General features: G+C 49.7%; 1 protein-coding gene across 6 annotated transcripts in view; it reads right to left on the reverse strand.

Annotated features, from left to right (window-relative positions):
• GATAD2B (GATA zinc finger domain containing 2B) overlaps positions 1-23890 on the reverse strand; it is a 91386-nt gene that overhangs the window by 42389 nt on the left and 25107 nt on the right. For 2 of the 6 annotated variants that reach the window (XM_077321260.1, XM_077321282.1), the window contains exon 1: positions 2923-3308. The exons of 1 other annotated variant lie outside the window; for it this stretch is intronic. In XM_077321260.1, the coding sequence (XP_077177375.1) occupies positions 2923-2969 (47 nt within the window). In that variant the 5' untranslated portion in view covers positions 2970-3308. Of the gene's footprint in view, positions 1-2922; positions 3310-6702; positions 6953-23890 lie in introns of those variants that run through there. 3 more of the 6 variants (XM_077321289.1, XM_077321271.1, XM_077321251.1) reach the window with 3 other exon arrangements.

Consider the following 23890-nt stretch of genomic DNA (forward strand, 5'->3'; position numbering starts at 1 on the left):
CAGCTCTCAGAAGAGGACGGGCAAAGCGGCAAGTAAGACCCCAATGCCTCCCCACACGCCCCCCACTCCAAAGGAGTTTCAAAGCGGCTTACTTTCACCTTCCTTTCCTCTCCCCGCAACAGCGCCCTGAGATTACAGAAGAAGAAGAAGAAGAAGAAGAAGAAGAAGAAGAAGAAGAAGAAGAAGAAGAAGAAGAAGAAGAAGAGTTTCTCTACCAGGAGCTTCAAAGCGGCTTACAATCACTTTCCTTTTCCTCTCCCTGCAACAGACACCCTGTGAGGGAGGTGAGGCTGAGAGAGCCCTGAGATTACTGAAGAAGAGGAAGAGTTGGTTCTTATATGCTGCTTTTCTCTACCTGAAGGAGTCTCAAAGTGGCTTAAATTCGCCTTCCCTTTCCTCTCCCCACAACAGACACCCTGTGAGGTGGGTGAGGCTGAGAGAGCCCTGATATTACTGCTCGGTCAGAACAGCTTTCTCAGTGCTGTGGTGAGCCCAAGGTCACCCAGCTGGCTGCATGCGGGGGAGGGCAGAATCGAACCCAGCTCGCCAGATTGGAAGTCTGCACTCCTAACCCCTACACCAAGCTGTTAAAAACTTGTTACAAATTTATCGGGTGATGTGACCCCTATCTGATTGTGTCAACCTGCCTCCCTCCTCCCAAAATGGCCAATGATGGGCCTGGAAGGAGGAAGGGGTGGTGCCCTGGGTGGGCATGTACAAAGCAATGCCTCCGAACCATATTCTGCATGATCGCGCATGATCGCGCCACTCCTCAAAGCCTCAAGAATGTTTCAAGGGTTTCTCAATGGCTAAAAAGTTGAGAAAGGCTACTCTAACCTGTGCCCCCCACCACCACCCAACAGTCAAAGGTATAAGGTATAAGAGCTTCATTCATTCATTCATTCATTCATTCATTCATTCATTCATTCATTCATTCATTCATTCATTCATTCGACATATCCCCCCACTCTCTGTGGACTCATGGTGGATATCAAGCAACATGTTGTGCATTGTGCACCTTTAAGATGCTTTAGGATGCTTTGGGCTGATCCTGCGTTGAACAGGGGGTTGGACTAGATGGCCTCTGTGGCCCCTTCCAACTCTATGATTCTATGATTCTTTCTTGGTGGGTTTGGGTTTTATTTCAAGGGCGCTAGAATCTCACCTAAGGCAGGCCTTGATAAAAGGAGCCATGCTTGGGTCTAAACTGTGGCTATTGGACTTTGATCACCTTATGAGAAGACAAGAGCCATTAGCAAAGGTAATAATGCTAGGAAAAGTCAAAGGTGGCAGGGAAAGAGGGAGACCCGAGTGGAGATGGATGGACTCAATCAAGGAAGCCCTAGGTTGGTAAGACCTGGTTTGTAAGACCTGGTCAAGGATGAGACGCTTTGGAGGTCATTAACGCATAGGGTCACCACTGGTCGGAAAGAATTTGACGGAACAACACATATGAGTCACCCCAAAATCTCAGAAATCAGACCCTTTTCGGGCTTCAGGTTTTTCTATTTTCATGACCACTTTCTGGCCACTGCAAGAACGTTTGACACCTGCTTGTGAAGCTGTAAGAATAGTGATCTCGTGTATAAATAAGCAGAGGGTAACGCTGGTTTACAGCACAAGAAAAAGCTAGCCGCAAACTCTCACCCAAATATTCTCTGTCCTTCAACTGGGAACTACTAAGAGCCGCTGACGAAGGCATGACCGATGAAAACGCTAGGGACAACAACGAAATTCCTAAGAGCCATGGTAACCTGGCAACTGGGATTTATCAAGCCCAGGCGTATGTGTGGTCCAATGCCCCCCAGGGGATCCTGTCCAATTCTTCTGTCATCCGTGCCCTAGTAAAACAGCCCTGTCAAGATTTATTATTGCCAACTGTCCTGGGCTCCCTATCTTACAGTAAAGGACGATCTTGAAAGTAGTGGTGCAATAGATAAGACTAGGTTTTAAATTCCGACGGGGCTTCCGCGGGATGGAAAAGAAGTGCACGAACGCGATATCCTGACTCTGACTGGACCGGAAGATACCTCTGGAAGCTCACATCTGGGATATAAAGATGATGGGATGGATACTGAAGAGTCTGTCCCACCAGCGGTGGTGCTCCCCTCGTGCTGAAGACTTCTTCCAACAGCGGAAAGCAACTCTGCTAGCGGAACTGATCCACAAGCTCTGATCGTGCAGTTTATCCACAGCAGCTGGGGTTTCACAATACACTGCCCCTGTTCACGAAGGCTTTCCTAGCTGGCAGTTGTCAGCCATCTCACGTCACTGAACCTCCGTCCTGCTGATCTCCCGCCTCCCCTGCTTGTGCTGCGTAGGCGGACCAGCATTCCACGATCCTCGTTTTATACTTCCCTTTTTTTAAAAAAAAAATCACCCTGGGCACAAGCTAAACCCTTGGCAGGGCGATTTCTCCCAAGCCCACCCCACGGGTTAACCCTTTGGCTCGCTTTCAGTCCCGCCGGCCGCCCGCCGCCCGCCGGCGACATCTCGACTCTTCCGCCCGTGCCAAATGCAGAGCGACATCGCCGCCCCTGCACGGATGCATTTCAAGACGGAACGCACAAAATGGCTGGCTCCCAAGACAAACCGTTTTTTCCCGCACAATGCTATAAAAGGGACAATCGCCTAAAAAGGAAATCGGGACTTGACAGCCAGGCACAGCAGAGAGGAAGGGGGAGGGGAGGGGAGGGGAGGGGGGAGACGCAGACGGATGGATCTACACCGATACCACCGCCGCCCCCACCCAGCTTTGAACCCTGACACTTCCTTCGGACCGTAAGCGGTCACAATGCATTTGTTCTCGCTCTGTGTGCAACTTGCCGAGAGGCATACGACGCCGCGGCTGCACCTCTGTTTGTGTCTGGGGGAGGGAAATGTGCCGATCGGGGACCGAAAAGAAGAGAAAGCTTAGCTTACGAGCGAAGCGGGTCTTCCGTCTGGGGGGCAAGGGTTCCGAATTCCATCTCCGTCCATTGCAAAGGAGGGGGGGGGAACCCGACAATCTGCGCATGAATCCTCAAAGCGTCGTCGAGAAGAAGCAACAGAAAACAGTTCCAGACAGAGTGGGCTCTGTTCTCAGAGGCATCGGAGGGCTGTCGTGAGCGGCTGCAGATGCCGTCGCCTTACGAGCCATTTTGGCAGGAGCTCGCCGAGACGGCTCCGCTTCCCTCTCCCTTTCGGCTCTTCTGCGGAGAATGAGCTGGGCCAACGGGGAAGAGCTCTCCTCGTCTGAAGGGGAAACGCCAACACCGTAACAGCTCTGGAGAACGGAGCGGTTCTCGTTTCTCCGGCATGGAGTCGGGGAGTGGGGGCGAGGAGGAGGAGGAAGAGCTTCGGCTCAAGGAAAAGGAAAATGCAGGACTGGAGCAGCCGGGCTCAATTCCTGCCGGCAAAGATAAGGACTTTGGGCAGTCAGGAAAATGCAAAGGCAGGCGATGCTGTTCCGAGCAGATCCAATGACCGCAATTCCCAAAGGCCCACGGCTCAGGCTCGGACCATGCTGAGGGATTTTACCAGCAACCCTTAACATGCGAACGTATCGTTCAGGAGGTCAGGCCGGTACCATTTTTGTCAACCGGCTGTGGGTATGTAGCATCCCATACAAACAACTGTCTCTCTCAACACCTGCTGCGACCTTTGAACCGGGAATCAACGGGGGACCGAACCAGAGACTGTTTGCGTGCAAAGTCGGCGCTCTGACCTCCTCCAGATTTGTAAAGTGCTTGTGCAAGGTGGGCCAGAGTGATTCGATCCTGTCTTGCAGGTGACAGGCTGGAAGGACAGGGTCTTGCCTTAAGTAATCCCGTTTCAAGAGCTGAGCTCAACATTCAAGATCCGACTGCTAAACCGCACCGACTGTTACACAGAGGGTCAAGTGAAAAGCTTCAGGATGACTACAGCCATCGTCCCTCATCACCATCCGGGACAGAGGAGGAGCGAGTCCGGGGTGCGATTATAAACCCTTCTGTATCCTCAAAAGCTTCCTCCGACCAAGAACGAGAACATCCAGTGGAAAGGTTTTCATCCCGTCCAGTTCTTGCTAAGCCAGTTTCACTAGATCAAGGGTGCCCAAACTGTGGCTCTCCAGATGCCCATGGACTACAATTCCCATGAGCCAGCTGGCAGGGGCTCATGGGAATTGTAGCCCGTGGATATCGGGAGAGCCACAGATTAACCACCCCTGCCCGATTGGCAAATTGCCCCACCTCTTCACTTGAAGCCCCCTCAATCCAATCTCCCCCCTCAGTATTATCAGGTCATTCCAATGCACAGATCGACTCACACCAGGGAAGAGAAAAAAGCAAAAGAAACAGGTATGCTCCTGGACTAAGTGGTTTTCAAAATAATTCATATTTCAATGGGGGGGAGGCAGAAGAGGCTGCAGGAATGAGTCTGGAAGCTAAGAAATCCACATGAAGTCTTCTGGGGAGGCAAGGAGCCCTGCTCCAGTGGCGGAGGAACCTTTTGCAAGAGACGGATCGTCACGCAAGAGTGACCTGGGTAGCGCAGGCAAGGCCGATCTGTCAGATCTCAGAAGCTGAGCGGGGGTCAGCCCTGTCTAGCACTTGGAAGCGCGGGACCTCCGAGGAATACCAAGGCCATGACATGGGAGCAGGCCATGGCAAACCATCTCCGAACATCTCTTGCCTGGCAGACAGGCCATCTTAGGATCTCTGGCTACATCACACACATGCCACATGATACATAACGCTAGAGGAAGGCTCTGCCACTAGCCAGGCAGATTCCTAGGATCTTGTGCACAGAGCCAGTTTGGTGTCGTGGTTAGGAGTGCAGACTTCTAATCTGGCATGCCGGGTTCGATTCCGCGCTCCCCCACATGCAGCCAGCTGGGTGACCTTGGGCTCGCCACGGCACTGATAAAACTGTTCTGACCGGGCAGTGATATCAGGGCTCTCTCAGCCTCACCCACCTCACAGGGTGCCTGTTGTGGGGAGAGGAAAGGGAAGGCGACTGTAAGCCGCTTGGAGACTCCTTCGGGTAGAGAAAAGCGGCATATAAGAACCAACTCTTCTTCTTGGGGAAATCATCTGCAATTCTCCTTAACGTCGCACCTCTTTTCTGGTTTCAATGTCTCAACCACCCGCGGAGCATCTCACGGCCTTGCCTTGGTGCCATAGGAGAATCCAATTGCTCCACATTAGAGAGGGAGCTGCAGTTGGGGGTCAAATCCTCCCTCAGCCATAAACATACTGGACAACCCTCAGCAAATGACTCTCAAGATCCTGGCTCCCTCTGAGGGGGTGGGGAGCCCCTAGGTCTCTGTTTTGACTGAGGTTTCACCCCCGAAGATTCGGGCTGACGCCGAATGCCTTGTGAGACATCTGAAGGGAATAAGAATTATATGAGCTAGGCGAATACAGCATGCCTTCCCCTGGCCACCAAGGAACTAGGCCCCGGGCCTGAATTTTGGGCCTGAATTTTGGGCCTGAATTTTGGGCCTGAATTTTGGGCCTGAATTTTGGGCCTGAATTTTGGCCTTCCAGAGCAGAGGACGATGGAAATTGCAAAAAGACGAACCTTCGCAGGAGTTATCATGAGGGCAACCCTGGCTGCCAGGCACGCGAACAGGAGCTTTAATTTTTTTTAAAAAAAGCCTCTCCACCGAAAATTTTGCTCTATCACAATAAACCGAAACTCCTTTACAGAAGAAAACCGTGACTGGGGTGGGAGGGAGATTCCATCATGGATTCCAGCACCTGAGAAAGGTTTCGACACGTCTTCCATCGTCGACAAGGTTTGGAGAGGAGCGAGGGGAGGGTGGCCCTCCGGTCCCCCCCCCCCTACCCCTACCCTCCTGGCCGAACTACACGGCTTCCTATCTGGAGGGACCGGACGGGAGAAGTTGGTAGAATTAAAAAGACTTCAGCGTTGGCTCGAGGACTTGCCAGGCCATTTTAATACAATAAAAGGGAGGGGAAGCAGAGCGTGGCTCCAAGACCTGTCTCTCCCCCTTCCTCTTCACCCTCCTCCCTCCCCCTCCCCCTCCCCCTCCCCCTCCCCCTCCGCCCGGGTGACGCAGACTCCCTTATATAATAGCCTGCGATTTCCTAGACTGCAAGGAAGGCCTCCACCGCCTCCCTCCGCCCCCTCCCCGTTGCTTTGTGCTCTGCATACACTCCACACACGCGCAAAAGCGACTCCAGCCCTTGGCACGGTGCCAGCCTTCTCCCCCGTCAGCTGGCTGCCTCCATTCACAGAGCAGGGTTGTAGCTGACATGAAAAGAAGGGAGGCGGGGTGGAGGAGGAAGGGGAAGGGGGGCGAGAGAGAGAGAGAGAGAGAGAGAGAGAGAGAGAGAGAGAGAAGGTTCAGGGTATTCTATCAAACTATCAGCACGCCAGAGAGACAATAGAATTTCTTTGCCATATTCCCCAAATAATCTCCCTCCCCACCCCCCACCCCGTCTTCTTCCTCTGCAGCTTAAGTCCGGCAGCCGCATGAACGGAGTGGGAGGGGGGGGGGCAATTAAAAAAAATAATAATACTACGAAGATTTTTCTTCCCCCGAATGTTGGGGAAGAAACCCAAACGTTCGAGAGCTCGTGGCTAAAAAAGAAACATTCTTTTTCAAAGAAAAAACAGATCTTAGCTATTCCCTGAAGACCCCTTGCTCTTAAATATTTATAGATACATATCGCTAGATATTTTGTTAAAAGACGGTCCAGTAGGACTACTTACAGGTAGCGTGCTCTCCCTCGCTCCTCTACTTGTCAAGAGGAGGGGAGAGACAGACAGACGGAGGGGAAGACAGATTGCCAGCACGCGAGGGCAGGGGGGAAAGCCAGGTTTTTTTTCACGAGAAGCCCCCTCGGTGGAACATGGGCGGCCGCGGCGTGCCATCCCCCTCCAGGGACCTGCCGGAACCCAGTAGTAGAACGGGCACGTCCCTGCCAATCATCGGTGGTGCCGTTATATTAAACAAAAGAAAAGGGGGGGATGCTTACTTTTACCCATGATGCCTAGCGGGGGCAGGGGGAAAAAAAAATAAAACCAGTTGCAGCCGGTTTGTAACCTCAGGACATGGAATTATCGCTTAATTTTTTTTTTTAAGTTGGTTGTGGCATAAGAGCCAGTCAACTGCTTCCCCCCCACCCCTTCCTTCCCCACGACTTCGATCGTCGGCTCTGCCGCGCTGGCTCTCTTGCCCCCCCCCACCCCAAACTCCTTAAAGCATATGCTGGCACCTTGCCAAACTTTGCCTTTCATTCATGAGCGTGGGCTTCTCCCTCTGAGGGTCTTTTAACCGCTTAGCTGCCAAAAAAATATGGGATCAGGTCACTGGGCGCTGGTTTCGTTTTGGTTTTCTTAAGAGGCACGATTCAAATTAAGGGCACGTCTTCGCCGCGGGGTGGGGTGGGGAGCATCCCTGAAGAGAAATGAAACGAAACATCAAGGCAAAGGCTGGCAAGCTCTTGTCCGAACCGCTTGGAAAGGTGTGAGGTTGAGTTACGAGGCACAACCGAGTTGGGGGGGGGAGAACCCGAAATCTTCCCAACTGATATGGCGATCGCAGAAATGGTTAGCTCACGCTGGGTAACAGCTATGATGCAATTATTGTTTGGGCCTTCCTGGTCCAGAATGCACCTCTGGTCTCAAAACTCACCATCACAAGCAGACCAACCCCCCATGAGTCATCTTCCCAGCCCAAGGAAGACTTCCCATCAAAGATACCCAAGTACTAAGAGTTGGGGGCCGTTTGTGGCAAGACATGGGTCAACTAGCTCGGTCATGTCTACCACTCTGACCACCAGCAGCTCTCCAGGGGCACAGACATGGCTAACATCGGCTAGCAGATGGCTGGAAATGGCTGAGACATCCTGAAAGCAAAGACCGAACACTGAAATTCGCTTCGGTTTTACTAAGGGGCCGCCGCGTTACTGAGTGAAGCCATGTGGACATCATACTTCGATGACCTTCATGGATCAACTCTTCTATACCTCCCAGTTTCATAGAATCATAGAGTTCGAAAAAGCCATACAGGCCATCTAGTCTAACCCCCTGTTCAAGGTAGGATCAGCCTCAAGCCGTAAGTGTCTCCAGTCGCTACTTAAAGACCGCCATGAGTTGGAGCTCACCAACTCCAATTGGTGCTGCTGAACAAACCTGACTGTGAATTTTTTTTCCTGATATCTAGTCGGTATCATTCTACATGTAGTTTAAACCTATTACAGAGGGTCCTGTCCTGTGCTGTCAACAGGAACTGCTCCTTGCCCTCCTCCAAGGGACAACCTTTCAGATCCTTCAAGAGAGCCATTCTGTCCCCTCTCTGCCTCCTTTTCTCCTGCCTGAGCATCCCCAAGTCCCTCAGCCTTTCCTCACAGAGCTTGGTCCCCAGGCCTCAGTTCATCCTCATTGCTTTCCTCTGCCTCCCCTCAATTTTGCCCACGTCCTATTTGAAGTGTGATTTCACTGAATCTGCACATCAGCACATGACCCTGCTGGTCCTATAGGGCCATTCCCATCATTACAACAATCTACCATTTCAACACTCATCACCCCCGGAAGATGAATGGAGGAAACCGATCAGGGAAGCTGATCTACATACTCTTACTGGATTGGTCAAGCTTGCCGCAGAATGGGGGTGAGGGTGGGCCATTCACTAGGGTGGCAGCAAAAGAGTTTGGTGTCCCCACCTCCGCGTCCTTGAGAGCCGAGGATTGGACATGACTGAACGGATAACATCATCATCAAGCAGTGGAGTGCCAACAGGCTCGGTACTGGGTCCAGTCCTTTTCAACATTTTTATTGATGATCTGGACGAGGGTGTGGAGGGGCTACTCACTCAATCTGCAGGTGACACCAAACGGAGAGTAGTAGCGGACACCCCAGAAGTTCCACGAGATCTGAACATGCTGGGGAAATGGGCAAATGACAACAGGATGTGATTCAATGAGAAGCACATCTGGATCACAAAAATGAGGTGCATGCATACTGGATGGGAGATACACTTCTGGGTAGCAGTGTGTGGGAATGTGATCTTGGAGTACTTGTAGACCAGTGGTCCTCAACTTAGGGGTTGAGACCCCTTTGGGGGTCGAAAGACCCTTTCACAGGGGTTGTGGCAGGGCAAGCAGCTTGGCGGAGGGGACGCTGCCACTGTTGCCGCTCCCCCTGAAGGCGCCTGCCAATTTATATGCAATTATTATAACCAATTTATATACAATCATGAACAATGGATCTTCACGCCGTTGGTCAGTTTCGGGTTAATTTCTGTGAAAGAACACTTGCATATTTTTATGGTTGGGGGGTCACCACGACATGAGGAACTGTATTAAAGGGTCGCGGCATTAGGAAGGTTGAGAACCATAGTTGTAAGCTGTAAGCCAAATATGAGCGGATAGCATGATCATAGAATCATAGAGTTGGAAGGGGCCATACAGGCCATCTAGTCCAACCCCCTGCTCAACGCAGGATCATAGAATCATAGAATCATAGAGTTGGAAGGGGCCACACAGGCCATCTAGTCCAACCCCCTGCTCAACGCAGATCATAGAATCATAGAATCATAGAGTTGGAAGGGGCCACACAGGCCATCTAGTCCAACCCCCTGCTCAACGCAGATCATAGAATCATAGAATCATAGAGTTGGAAGGGGCCATACAGGCCATCTAGTCCAACCCCCTGCTCAACGCAGGATCATAGAATGATAGAATCATAGAGTTGGAAGGGGCCACACAGGCCATCTAGTCCAACCCCCTGCTCAACGCAGATCATAGAATCATAGAATCATAGAGTTGGAAGGGGCCATACAGGCCATCTAGTCCAACCCCCTGATGCGGCAGTGCCTGGGGGCTGGAGGCGGAACGGGAGCTGCGGAGTGGAAAGGCCACCACCCATCAATACCCACCTCTGCCCGCTGCTGCTGCCACTGCCACCGCTGCGTAGGGCAGCAACCTGGCAACCCCGGGTAAGGGGCCAAGCGACCCCAAGGTTGAGTACCACTGCTCTAGTCACCTTCTTTCCTCTGTGTAGGAGACAGCAAGTCCATAGTTAGGTCCTTGACGAGGCAGGACCAAATATGTCAGGCCTAAGTCACATCCTAAGGCTGAACAGCCATAGAGTCCCCGATTCTCATCCATAAGGCTGCATTTCAAATTCGGCAAGGGCCTGTCATATTTCGATATTTGCTCAGCGAAAGGCCCACCAAGATGGGCACACGTGGAGGAAGGGCTTTATATTGGATGCAGGGAGTATATGAGACATATTTCATGCTGCTCTGCCCCTTGGGAGAATCTCACGCCTGAGCGAATCCCTTCCATCACAAACAGAAACGACGCGAGAGCTAGATCTGAATCCAGCAGCACCTTAAAGACCAAACAGATTTTTGGGGTATCGGCCAGCCTTTCTCCACTTTCTACATTCTTCGAGCTTCCAGAAACCCCACAAGTGGTGCGATCGTGCCGAATATGGTTGGGAAGCAGAGCTGTGCACATGCCCCCCTGGGGCCGTCTCCAGGCCATGGGGGCGAGGGTCATATCTCCCGAAAAAAGTTTAGCAAATTAAAAAAAAATTAAACAATTAACTCCCACCCATTCGGGAAAGCCTTCCAGAGCCGTCAAGAAACCCTGGGGTTTTATGAAACCCTGGTACAAAGCTTTCCCAAGCTAAAGCTCCCTGGATCACGCAGAGACAGCATGAAGGAAGAAGATTGCTCATCTTTCCTAGATCAAGATAGGTAGCCATGCTAGTCTGTCTGCAGCTGCAGAAAAGAGCAAAAGCCCAGGAGAACCCTCAAGACCAGGGGTAGTCAAACTGCGGCCCTCCAGATGTCCATGAACTACAATTCCCAGGAGCCCTTGCCAACATTTGCCAGCGAATGCTGGCAAGGGCTCCTGGGAATTGTAGTCCATGGACATCTGGAGGGCCGCAGTTTGACTACCCCTGCTCAAGACTAATAGAATTTTGGCATAACTCACGAAAGCTCCTCCCCTGCCACAAATTCTGTTAGTCTTGAAGGGGCTGCTCAGGTAGCTTTTCTCATGTCAGAAATTATCACTGATCCCTGAGATATGGCTGTTGCTAGTGGTAAGGGACAGTTGGCAGGTTTGACCTATAGCCAGCATGGTGTGGTGGTAAAGAGCACTGGACTTTAATCTGGAGAACTGGGTTTGATTCCCCACCTCCCCTTCCTGGGTGACCTTAGGCCAGTCTTCAAAATCTCTCCATTCCATCTCCCTCGCAGGGTGTCTGTTGTGGGGAGAGGAAGGGGAGGCGATTGTAAACCGCTTTGAGACTCCTTCAGGCAAAGAACCACCAACTCTTCTTCTTCTTCACCAGTGGTCTCCGATTCGATCCCAGTTAAAAGGACCAGGCTATAGGTGATGGGAAACATGAGACCTTGGAGGGCCGTTGCCAGTTTGAATATACGAGACTGACCTTGATGGAACGAGGAACTGATTTAGTATATGTTCCCTTCAAGGGAAGGGCTGGCCAGCTTGGTGTCATGGTTAAGAGCTGCTGCTTCTAATCTGGCTTTGATTCCCCGCTCCTCCACTTAAAGCCAGCTGGGTGACCTTGGGCTAGTCACAGCCATGATAGAGCTGTTCTAACCGAGCAATAATATCAGGGATCTCTCAGCCTCACCTCCCTCACAGGGTGTTGTGAGGAGAGGAAAGGGAAGGTGAACGCTTTGAGACTCCAGTGGGTAGAGAAAAGCGACATATAAGAACCAACTCTTCTTTCCTTTTGTCTTCTTTCTTCTTCTTCTGGCCCAATCTTGTTTGATCTCGGAAGGTCAACAGGATCAACCCTGGTCAATATTTGGAAGGGAGACCACTGAGGAAGTCCAGCGTCATAACGCAGAGGTGGGCAATGGCAAACCACCTCAGAACATCTCTTGACTTGAAACCTTCATGAAGAAGTCAGCTTTTTTGGCAGCAAAAAAAAAATGTTTAAAGGACCTGATGGATAATTGGCAGATTATAACTCCACCCCGCAAATGGGTCCCCCACTGGAGCTTTTACTTATCTCCACCAAAATCTACAGCGGCCATAACCCCACAGGGGATATCAATGGCATGAGAAGTTAGATTCACACTGCGGCAGCCGCAAAATCCAGGGTAACTTCCTCACAACCAACTCAATGGATAAAATGGAGGAACGGCAAAAATAATACGAGGTGCTTCGGAGTCCACAAACAAATGAAGGGAATGAATAAAATCAAAATATCGCAGCTGGTGGCCTGCTAACTGTGCCGTGGAGAACTCGGGGGGGGGGGGGGGAGTTGCTGCGAACGCACATGATTCTGCCCACACAGCCCTCCCCTTCTTCTCAGCCCGAGGCTGCCCTCCGTTCCTTGGTCACGCTACGGCATGACGGACCTGTTAGTGGGCTCTGACAGATAGAGATTGAGTTTGATTGACAGCACTGGGGATCGAGGAGGAGAGCTGCACGGCGAAGGAGACGAACGCGGTGCAAATGGGGCAGGAGAGGAACCGAGGCACGGATGAGCCATCTTTCCAAAAACTGGGAGCCCTGGCTGCGATTCTGGAAGCGAGATGGGGAAAGACAGGTGTGCCCTCATTGGGCACTGAAGAGCTTGCAGGGGGGAAAGTACCGTATTTGCCGACGTATAAGACGACTGGGCATATAAGACGACCCCCCAACATTTCCACTCAAAATACAGTACTATGGGCCACTATGAGCAGCTATGTCTATCCCAACTGAAGTGCATCCGGCGTATAAGACGACCCCCCCACTTGGAGGCATGTTTTTCAGGGGGGGAAAGTAGTCTTATACGCCAGCAAATACTGTAACCCAAGACCGTGAAGGGGGCAGAAACAGAGAGAGAAAGATCTCAGTCTACAGGCTGCGAACGGCAACCAGAAGTCAGTCTGGGAGGCTGAGAGCCAGTTTGGTGTAGTGGTTAGGAGCGCGGACTTCTAATCTGGCAAGCCGGGTTCGATTCTGCACTCCCGGTGACCCCAATTTCATGTCCAAGTGATCCCCCCCATACCAAAAATCTCCAGAATCCAACCTGGCCTGGAGGAAATTCACCTACCATCCCACAGTGGTGATTAGCAATTCCCTGCGTATGCAAGGAAGGGCCACAAGAGACAAACACTGGCACATCCCTTCCTGCCCACCCAGTCACAATTTGCCCAACTTCATAAAATCAACAGGTAAAAACCCGTCAGCCATAATATAAGCAGAAGAAAAAAGTCTCAAGCTGGCAACGGCGAAATGATTTATTCCAATGAAAACAATTTCACAACGGATTCCTAGGTATAGTCCGTTTTCGGTATCTTCATCAGTGATATTTTGCTTTGTATAGTTCTATCCCACTCAGTCAGTCAGTCAGTCAGTCAGTAACCTTTTATTGGCATAAAGTTCTATCCCAAAATGGTCATATAATATCCAAATTTGTAGGGGTCTACTAATATTAATATCACAATGTGTAATTACTCTTCAGCAGCGGGGGTTACTAAGCTATTTTCTATAATTTCATCACCCAAAAGAATACAATTAGAGAAGATGGAGTTATTAACAATATTGAGAATATCACTGATGAAGAAATCGAAAACGGACTCTACCTAGGAATTCGTTTTGAAATTGTTTCCATTGAATCAAATCATTTCGCCGTCGCCAGCTGGAGACATTTTCCTTCTGCTCAAGTTCATAAAATCAGCATTTCTGTCAGATGACTATCTAGCCTCTGCTTAAAAACTTTCAGAGAAGGAGAACCCACCACCTCCCTAGGAAGCCTGTTCCACTGAGGAACTGCCCTGTCAGGAACTTCTTCCAGATGTTTAGCCAAAAATTCTTTTGAATTAATTTCATCCCACTGGTTCTGGTCTGACCCTCTGGGACAACAGGAAACAACTCTGCTCCATCTTCTGTATCAGGGGTAGTCAACCTGTGGTCCTGTTTGCTGGCAGGGGCTCATGGGAATTGTAGCCCGTGAACATCTGGAGGACCACAGGTTGACTACCCCTGTTCTATATGACAGCCCTTCAAGTATTTCAAGATGGTTACCATATCACCTCTGAATCGTCTTCTCTCCAGGGTAAACAAACCAACCTCCACAACAAAACAAAATCAAAGTCCAGTGGGATCTTTAAGAGCAACAAAAATTTATTCAAGGCGTGAGCTTTTGAGTGCAAGCACTCTTCCTCAGACAATGAAACAACCTCCCTCAACCTTTCCTCATATGTCCCCTCATCATCTTTGTCGCCCTCCTCTGGACACACCCCAGTTTCTCTACATCTTTTTTCAGTTGTGGTGCCCAAAATTGAAAATAGTACTCCAAGTGAGGTCTAACAAGAGTGGAGGTAAATCAGTACCATCACCTCCCAGAATCAGAAAACTATACTTCTTTTAATACAGCCTAAAATCCCATTTGCCTTTTTAGCTACTTTGTCACACCGCTGACTCATGTTCAGTGTATGTTCTAGTAAACCCCCAGATCCTTTTCACACATACTACTGCCAAGACAAATCTCACCCATCCAATAGTATGGCATTTGATTTTTCCTACCTAAATGCAGAACTTTACATTTTTCACTATTAAAATTCATTTTATTCATTTTAGCCCAGTTTTCCAGCCTGTCAAGATCATCCTGAATCCTGATTGTTTTCTGGTGTGTTCGCTACCCCTCCCAGTTCAGTATCATCTGCAAATTTAACAAGCACCCCCTCTATTCCTTCACCCAAATCATTTATGAATATGTTGAACAACACAGGGCCCAGGACAGATCCCTGAGGCACTCCACTCATCACTCCTCTTCAAGATGACAAACCATTTACAAGCACCCTTTGGATGCAATCTGTCAACGATCCACCTAAAAGTAATAGGATCCATACCGCATTTTACCAACTTGCCAATAAGAATATCATCGGAACCGTATCAAAAGCCTTACTGAAATCACGATGAACAATATCCACAGCTTTCCCCTGATCTAGCAAGGTAGTAATTTTCTCAAAAAAAGAGATGCCGTGCCCTTGTATAATCTATGCAAACCAGGGCTGGCGCCCACAAGAACACATCATCAAATGATCAAATTAGTTTTCATCGGAAAAGGCGGAGCCATGGCACTTGGATAGCTCGAATACTTCGAGCTCCTGTTCCACTGAGGGTCAATCGCTGCTGTGATTGACAGAATCGGGTTTTGGGTACGATAACCCACCCTTAAATCTTCTCAGGAATTCCTTGTGAATCTCTGGGGCCTCTCTGTTCCGCAGGGAAATTAATCTCCCACTGGAACGTAAGCTCAGTGTGCACAGGGTCCAGCAAGCGCCGTCCGCCATCTTAAAATCTTTTTTCCTTTTCTTCCTTTTTCAACTCTGCAATCTACAAAGCTTATTTTAATCTACAAAGCTAATTGGATACCTCCCAGCAAGACCTTCGACTCACCACAACTCCGGAGTGAAAACATCTGGCAGACATCAGATCGAGCCTGCAAACAGTGAGTGGGGTTTCCCTCGGCACCTTCTTCCCTGGAATGAACTCTCGGCGTGGAGAGTTGCTCTCGCTAATCCAAACAAGCCAGACTGACAGGACTGTCTGATAATACTGAGGGGGTGAAGCTGCCAGATTCCAAGATACTGAATCATTAATCAACGCAGAGATGCAAGTGCTTTTCCGCTTCTCCGTCTTTACTTTTCCCCCGTTTCTGGCTCTGCTTGATGCCACCTCATTTTGAGGCAGGCTAATTTTCTTTTTTAATCAGAAGAAGAACTTAAATCAACTCAATCTAATAAGTAACAGCTCTTATTATCTGTTTTATTATATCTGTTTTTCGTCTTCGAAGATAAGAGAGATTAGAGCCATGGAATCTCGCGAGAACTAAGCCTTAGAGACATTCCTTTAATTAAAAACAGACTGTTGCTTTCGTTAGGACTCTGTAGGACCTCTACTGGCTATTTGCAAAATTGCAAATATTAAGTCTAACAAAATTCCAAACCTGGAACATGTTTTCGTTTAAAAAATTTGCATATCTTCTAGACAAACAAACACAAGACTTGAAAGAATCTTTAAATGGTTCACTTAAAAATATGCTCATGGAGTTTAAAGGCATTAAGGAAGAAGTCTTTAACAGGAATGATGAACCAATAGTAGTGGCTGATGATAGCTCTAAACAAGATGGAAAATTACCAGCAGAAGAGGATTCTGAAATTATGGAGATAGAAAAGGGGATGTCAGAGTCTTGCAGCTCAGATAAGGACACCCTGCCTGAGAAGATATACAGCCACTCCAAAGCAACAATACTCAAGAAAGACATATGGATCTGCGGTGAAAGCAATCGATTGAAAGGAGCATCATGGAAAAACATCTGTACTGATATTGGAGTCCAGGAGGTACAACTGCTTCAAGATTTATCGATGTATACTCCGAGGGAAAGACTACAACTATACTTTCCCAGCCAAAGACCAATGGGACAGAACATCAGTCAACGGGAGTCACAAGACGTAATAAGCCTCGAAATGAGACCTCCCTAAGAAGCTTGGGGAATGGAAATGCAACACAGTGGTCGAAATTCCTTTCCTCCTTTACCTCCTTTATGTAGCCATATAGGCAATATAACTAGTTAAGAAGTTAATCTGGGGTCTAAGATCTTTTAAGTAAGCTGAATTTGTATTATTAAACCTAATTTCGCAGCGGCTACCAGCCCAAAATCAAAGCATAACTAAAAGGAGACACCTAATGGAATGGGCTTACATTATAGTGTGGGGTTTTAGATTTCCTATGATAGCTGAATTTGAATTATCTAGCATATCTATGTAGTGACTTTCAGCCTAAATTTAAAGCATAACTAAAAGAAGGTTTCTAGCTGAGGAGGTGTATATATAACTAACGAAAAATATTTTCTATTAATTAATGAAGACTCCATTTTATTATTTCTGGTATCAACAATGTATACTTATATATATTTGTTTCCCTTCTTTCCGTACAACTAAGTATTTTTTTTCTCTTTTTTCCCTTTTTCTAGTGAAAATGTGGAGGGCTCTAGGACTATGTTAAGTATAAACTGTTTATGATTGTTAAAACTATCAGAAACTATGCAAACAAATGTTGAAATGATGGTAACAAAGTAGACTTCTCTTTTTAAATGTGGTGCAAACGTGAAAAAGTCTATAAAAAGTCTATAAGCTTTGGGTAAAAGTCCATAATATTGTAGCCAGTCTATAATCTTAAATGGAGAGAAGAGGGTTTGTAAGATTGAAACAGGGAACCAAAATGTTTTTCCACAGCGCTTCCTAACCCACATACAGAGCTTCTTCTACTATGCGACGACGGCAACAAAACTAGAATTGGCCAAGAAATGGAAAACGTAAGAACTACCCTCGACAGAAGACTGGGTGAATAAACTAGCTGATCTTACCAAGATAGTCAAACTGACACTAAGAGGCCTTTCAAGAATAACGGGGCCCTTACCTGAACTATTTACAAAAGGGATTAAAAATGGGGAACCAAGTGTATCAAATGAAGAGTATAGCTCTCCTTTTCTGTATTAACAATGTAGATTGCATGTATCTCACTGTTTTCAACTCTGGAAAATAAAATAAAAACTTTCTATAAAAAAAAAAAAAAAAAAAAATTAGTTTTCATCAATTAATCAGTTCTATTAACTGATTAGATCTGCATACATATGAATATCAATAAGCCCCAACACTTGGAAGAGAAGTCTTTCTTTGGAGGGCTGGGGATGACTGTAGAAGAAATGTTCCTTCCGGGGTGAAAGGCAGGCTTCTTCAACCAGGGTTCTGTGAAACCCTGGGCTTTGGAAAGTTTTCCCGAAAGGGTGCGAGTTAGTTAATTTTAATATACATTTTAAATTTGTTACGCGTTTCTTGGACCCTGAAGAAAGAAGACAGGAGGAGAATAGATGCTTTCGAATTATGGTGTTGGAGACGAATGCTGTGAATACCATGGACAGCCAAAGTTGCCAACAAGACAGTATTAGAGAGGAGCAAACCAACTATGTCATGAGAAGGAAAGATATTGCGGCTAAAGCTCACTTACTTTGGACACATCATGCATTCAAACTCGCGAGAAATATCATTAGTGCTCGGCATGGTCAGTGGCACAAGGAAACGTGGTCACCAAAGGATCCGCTGGCTCGACACGATCAAAGCCGATACAAGGATGACCATGCACCAATTAAAAGAAGCAGTCAGAGACAGGGGCGCATGACGAAATCTTTCCTATAGAATCGCCAAGGGTCGGACACGACTGAACGGATGACATCATCGTCATTATCATCATGACCATATATGGCTATGCTGACCTGCCTTCCTTTCCCAAAATGACCAATGACAGGCGTGGAGGGGGTGGGAAGGGGAGGGCCCCCGAGTGGGCGTGTCCACAGCTCTGTTTCCAAACCACATTCTGCAAGATCTCATCACTTCTGGGGTTTCTCAAAGCCTGAAGAATGTTTCATGCGTTCTCAATGATAAAAAAGTTGAGAAATGCTGGTATAAGGAAAGCAGAGGAAACATCTGCTATGATTACAAGGTTTGCCAGGTGTTCCCAGGTGAGGAGGGTTGACAGATCCAGGCTGGGAAACACCTGGAGATTTGGGGATGAAGGCTGGGAAGGAAGGTACAATACCAAAGTCCAGCCTCCAAAGCAGGGAACCCTGGGATTACACGAGAGGTTCACAGGGGTTATGTGACCTCTCCCAGAAGTTAGCCCACTTCTCTTGTCGTTCTACAGGCCTAGTCTCTTTCTCCTCAAGAGAAGTGGCAAATGACCAATAGATTAGCAGGCTTCTGCATCTTACTTGGTTCCCTGAAGGTCAAGAGGTCAAGAAAGGTCAAAAAAGGCTGCTCCAAAGCATCCATTTTCTCCAAGGGAACTAATCTCTGTCACTGAAGATGAGCTGTAATTCCAGAGGATTCCTCCAGTCCCACCTGGAGGCTGGCATCCCTACTTAGGCACCATCCCTTCTGGGTGAGGAAAGGAATCAATGCCTCTTCTAAGATGACCCTCTCCAATTTCTTTGAAGAACTGTAATAGCAATAAGAATTCAGCTTTTTAAAACCAAAACCTGAAGCCATATTAAAAGGTAAAGGTATCCCCTGTGCGAGCACCGAGTCATGTCTGACCCTTGGGGTGACGCCCTATAGCGTTTTCATGGCAGACTCAATACGGGGTGGTTTGCCAGTGCCTTCTCCAGTCATTACCATTTACCCCCCAGCAAGCTGGGTACTCATTTTATTGACCTCAGAAAGATGGCAGGAAGCCCCTGCCAGCATTTGCTCATGGGAATTGTAGTCCATGAACATCTGGAGGACCACAGGTTGACTACCCCTGAGATAGAGAACTGTGAAGTCAGAATGTTACAGATAAATGTTGATGTTGGAGGTTGAACTTTTTCTTGTTATGAACTCTACCATCAGAGGTATTATGTGTTCTCAATTATTGTATGTTCAGAGGTACTAGGTGTTCTCAATTATTATAGGTTCAAAATGATGACGGTGACTTGTCCTGCACCAGAAATTGCAACGTAAACCGCCCTGAGCCGCAGGGGAGGGCAGTATATAAATGTAATAATGTAAAATAAATAATAAATAGTGTTTCTCCAAAATCTTCCCACCTTTGTTCAGATGGTGTCTCTTGGGGAGTTAATAATCATAACCCTGTGCCATCAAGATAAGTGACTCTGGCAAGTCCAGGACCACAGGGCTGTCAAAGTTAGATATCAGCAGACGTTAGACGATTAAAAAATCCCACAAAATAAACAAATAAATTGGCATTCTCTGAATTTTCGAACTAAGAGATCGGGCTAGGCTGGGCTGTTAGGCTGCTTATTTGTAAGTTACTGATGAAGAAGCTTCTTACAGCCCCCGGGGCAAAGTCCCTATGCAAAGAGATGAGACCTGTTGGAACTTGGGTCTTTTGACCCATTAGAACTTGGATCTTTGCTCTGGTTCGGCCTCACTTGGAGTACTGTGTTCACTTTTGGGTACCGCAGTTGAAAAGGGATGTAGACAAACTAGAGTGTGTCCAGAGGAGGGCAACAAAGATGGTGAGGGGTTTGGAGACCAAGACATATGAGGAAAGGTTGGGGGAGCTTGGTCTGTTTAGCCTGGAGAGGAGACGACTGAGAGGGGATCTGATAACCATCTTCAAGTATTTAAAAGGCTGCCATGTAGAGGATGGAGCAGAATTGTCCTCTCTTGCCCCGGAGGGACTGACCAGAACCAATGGAATGTTTCTGCTGGCTGCAGAGGAGAGGACACGCAGTAATGGTTTTAAACTTCAAGTACAACGATATAGGCTAGATATCAGGAAAAAGTTTTTCACAGCCAGAGTAGTTCAGCAGTGGAATAGGCTGCCTAAGGAGGTGGTGAGCTCCCCCTCACTGGCAGTCTTCAAGCAAAGGTTGGATACACACTTTTCTTGGATGCTTTAGAATGCTTAGGGCTAATCCTGCGTTGAGCAGGGGGTTGGACTAGATGGCCTGCATGGCCCCTTCCAACTCTATGATTCTATGATTCTAATGCAAAAGAAATTCGGTCTAAACATCCGGAAGAAGTTCCTGACAGAGTGGTTTCTCAGTGGAATGGGCTTCCTCGGGAGGTGGTGGGTTCTTCGTCTTTGGAGATTTTTAAGCAGAGGCTGGAGAGCCATCTGACAGAGAGGCTGATTCTGTGAAGGCTCAAGGGGGTGGCAGGTTACAGTGGATGAGCAATAGGGTTGTGACTGTCCTGCAGAGTGCAGGGGGTTGGACTAGCTGACCCAGGAGGCCCCTTCCAACTCTATGATTCTATGACTGGTGGCCCCATAAAATTCGCAACCCCCCGTAACTTTACCACGCAGGATACCTGCAGAAAACACAAACTCCCCTCCCTTAATGTTGCTTTTAAAGCATCTGAACACCGCCCGTGGCGCCACGGGCGCCACGGACTAAATAAAAGAGTAAGGCGTTCTGGGGCGGGATGTGTCCGGGATGAGGAAGGGTCCGGATTGGACCCTTCCTCATGACAGACAATCGGAGGGAACAATCGGCAGGCGCGAAGCGCCTGCCGATTGCTCCCTCTGATTCCCAGCCCCAGCAACTGCGAGCCGCGCGCAGCGCGGCTCGCAGTTGCTCCTGGCCTGACGCCCGAGGGAACCCACGCAGGCCGCAGCCCCCCCGCACCACCCCCTCGCCCCCAACTTACAATGGTCTCCGCCGTCCTCGCAGCCGCTCCCGGCCAACAAGGTTCCAGGAAGAAACAGTCCACCAGCGGCCCTGCCAGCAAGCGGCCCGATGTGCGGGCGCGGCTCGGGCGCGGCCCGGGCGCGGCTCGCGGGCGCGGCCCGGGCGCGGCTCGCGGGCGCGGCCCGCGGGCGCGGCCAGGGCGCGGCGCGCGGGCGCGGCTCGCGGGCGCGGCCCGGGCGCGGCTCGCGGGCGCGGCCCGCGGGCGCGGCCCGGGCGCGGCGCGCGGCCGCGGCTCGCGGGCGCGGCCCGGGCGCGCGGCCGCGGCCCGGCCGCGGCCCGAGCCGGTCCCCAGCAGACTGACGGCGGTCCCCAGCAGACTGACGGCGGTCCCCAAGGTCAGTTTCTAGCGCCCGCTGTATTCGGCATACAGCGGGCTTAATTACTAGTAGTTAATAAAGCTTACACTGTATGTTTTTGGGGATGTGGGAGGCCCGAAGGTCCCCTGGGATGTACATGGCTTGCCCTATGTGCTTTGAAAAGAGGCTGGTCTGGCAAGGGAGGAGGGGAGGACTTGAGAGGGGTTTTGTGGAATCTGTTAATTAAGACGGGGATCTTCAAGTTAATGATGATAATAATTATTAATTATTAGCCACAAGGTGTTAGATGGAACACTATGTCCGAAACACTGATGGTTTGTATTCTTGATGCTAAGGAAATTGTGGGAGGGCTTCTGGAGTTCTGGCCCCACTGGTGGACCTCCTGATGGCATCTGGGTTTTGGCCATTATGTGAGATGGACTTGATGGCCCATTGGCTTGATCCAACATGGCTTCCCTTTATGTTCTTGGGCGGGAAGGCAACAGTAGGAGGCCTGGACTGGATGTGAGATGGACTGGATGGGCCATTGGCCTGATCCAACATGGCTTCTCTTATGTTCTTATGTTTTGGGCAGTGATGCTCTGTATTCTTGGTACTGAGGAGGCAACAATGGGTGGGCTTCTGGCCCCACTGGTGAACCTCCTGATGTTATCTGTTTTTTGGTCTCCATGTGACACAGAGTGTTGGACTGGATAGGTTATCGGGTTGTTCTAGCATGGCCTGTCTTACGTTCTTATGAAATCCCACTATTTCAAAATAAAAAACTACTAGGGATACCATTCCACACTAATTACAATAACCATCCTCTGGTACCAGAAAGGATGTAGTGATGGCCACAGGCATAAACAGCTTTTAAAGGGGTTGAAATAGATTCATGGAGGATATGTCTATCAATGGCTACAAGCCATGGTGGTTGAGGACAACATCCGTATTCAGAAGCATTAAGCCTCTGAATCCCAGAACCAGGAGGGAACATCAGGGGAAGGCCTCAGCTTCTCTTCCCATTGCTGGCCCTCCAGAAGAACTGGCTGGTCACTATTTGAGGCAGGATGCTGGATTGGATGGACCCTCCCTGGTCTGACCCTGCAGGGCTCTCCTGTGTCCTTATGAGGGCAAGGCCTCGCCCCCCCCTGCCCTGTTGCTGGCCCTGCAGAGGGTCTGGCTGGCCCCTGTGTGAGGCAGGAAGCTGGACTGGAGGGGCCCACCCTGGTCTGACCCAGCAGGGCTCTCCTGTGTCCTTATGAGGGGAAGGCCTCGGCCCCCCTGCCCTGTTGCTGGCCCTGCAGAGGGACTGGCTGGCCCCTGTGTGAGGCAGGAGGCTGGACTGGAGGGACCCTCCCTGGTCTGACCCAGCAGGGCTCTCCTGTGTCCTTATGAGGGGAAGGCCTCGGCCCCCCTGCCCTGTTGCTGGCCCTGCAGAGGGACTGGCTGGCCCCTGTGTGAGGCAGGAGGCTGGACTGGAGGGACCCTCCCTGGTCTGACCCAGCAGGGCTCTCCTGTGTCCTTATGAGGGGAAGGCCTCGGCCTCCCTGCCCTGTTGCTGGCCCTGCAGAGGGACTGGCTGGCCCCTGTGTGAGGCAGGAGGCTGGACTGGAGGGACCCTCCCTGGTCTGACCCAGCAGGGCTCTCCTGTGTCCTTATGAGGGGAAGGCCTCGGCCTCCCTGCCCTGTTGCTGGCCCTGCAGAGGGACTGGCTGGCCCCTGGGTGAGGCACGAGGCTGGACTGGAGGGACCCTCCCTTGTCTGACCCAGCAGGGCTCTCCTGTGTTCTTATGAGGGGAAGGCCTCAGCCTCCCTGCCCTGTTGCTGGCCCTGCAGAGGGACTGGCTGGCCCCTGTGTGAGGCAGGAGGCTGGACTGGAGGGACCCTCCCTGGTCTGACCCAGCAGGGCTCTCCTGTGTCCTTATGAGGGGAAGGCCTCGGCCTCCCTGCCCTGTTGCTGGCCCTGCAGAGGGACTGGCTGGCCCCTGGGTGAGGCAGGAGGCTGGACTGGAGGGACCCTCCCTGGTCTGACCCAGCAGGACTCTCCTGTGTCCTTATGAGGGGAAGGCCTCGGCCTCCCTGCCCTGTTGCTAGCCCTTCAGAAGAACTGGCTGAGGCAGGAGTCTGGACTAGATGGACTATTGGTCTGATCCAGCAGGGACCTTCTTATGTTCCTCTTCTCTCGTAGGCTACAAATTGCTCAATATAAGCGTCAACAGGTGGGAATCATTTGTAAGCCCCCTCCCTCCCCTTTCTTTGTAGGGGAGGTTGTCAATGAAGCTAACAGGAAACAGATTTGGGACAGATTAAAGAAACACATACATACACACAAAAAGAAAAATTGGTTTTTATACCCTGCTTTTCACTACCCAAAGGAGTCTCAAAGCTGCTTTCAATTGCCTTCTCCTGTGAGGTAGGTG

Source organism: Paroedura picta, chromosome 1 (genome assembly GCF_049243985.1).
Source record: "Paroedura picta isolate Pp20150507F chromosome 1, Ppicta_v3.0, whole genome shotgun sequence".
Classification (NCBI taxonomy): domain Eukaryota; kingdom Metazoa; phylum Chordata; class Lepidosauria; order Squamata; family Gekkonidae; genus Paroedura; species Paroedura picta.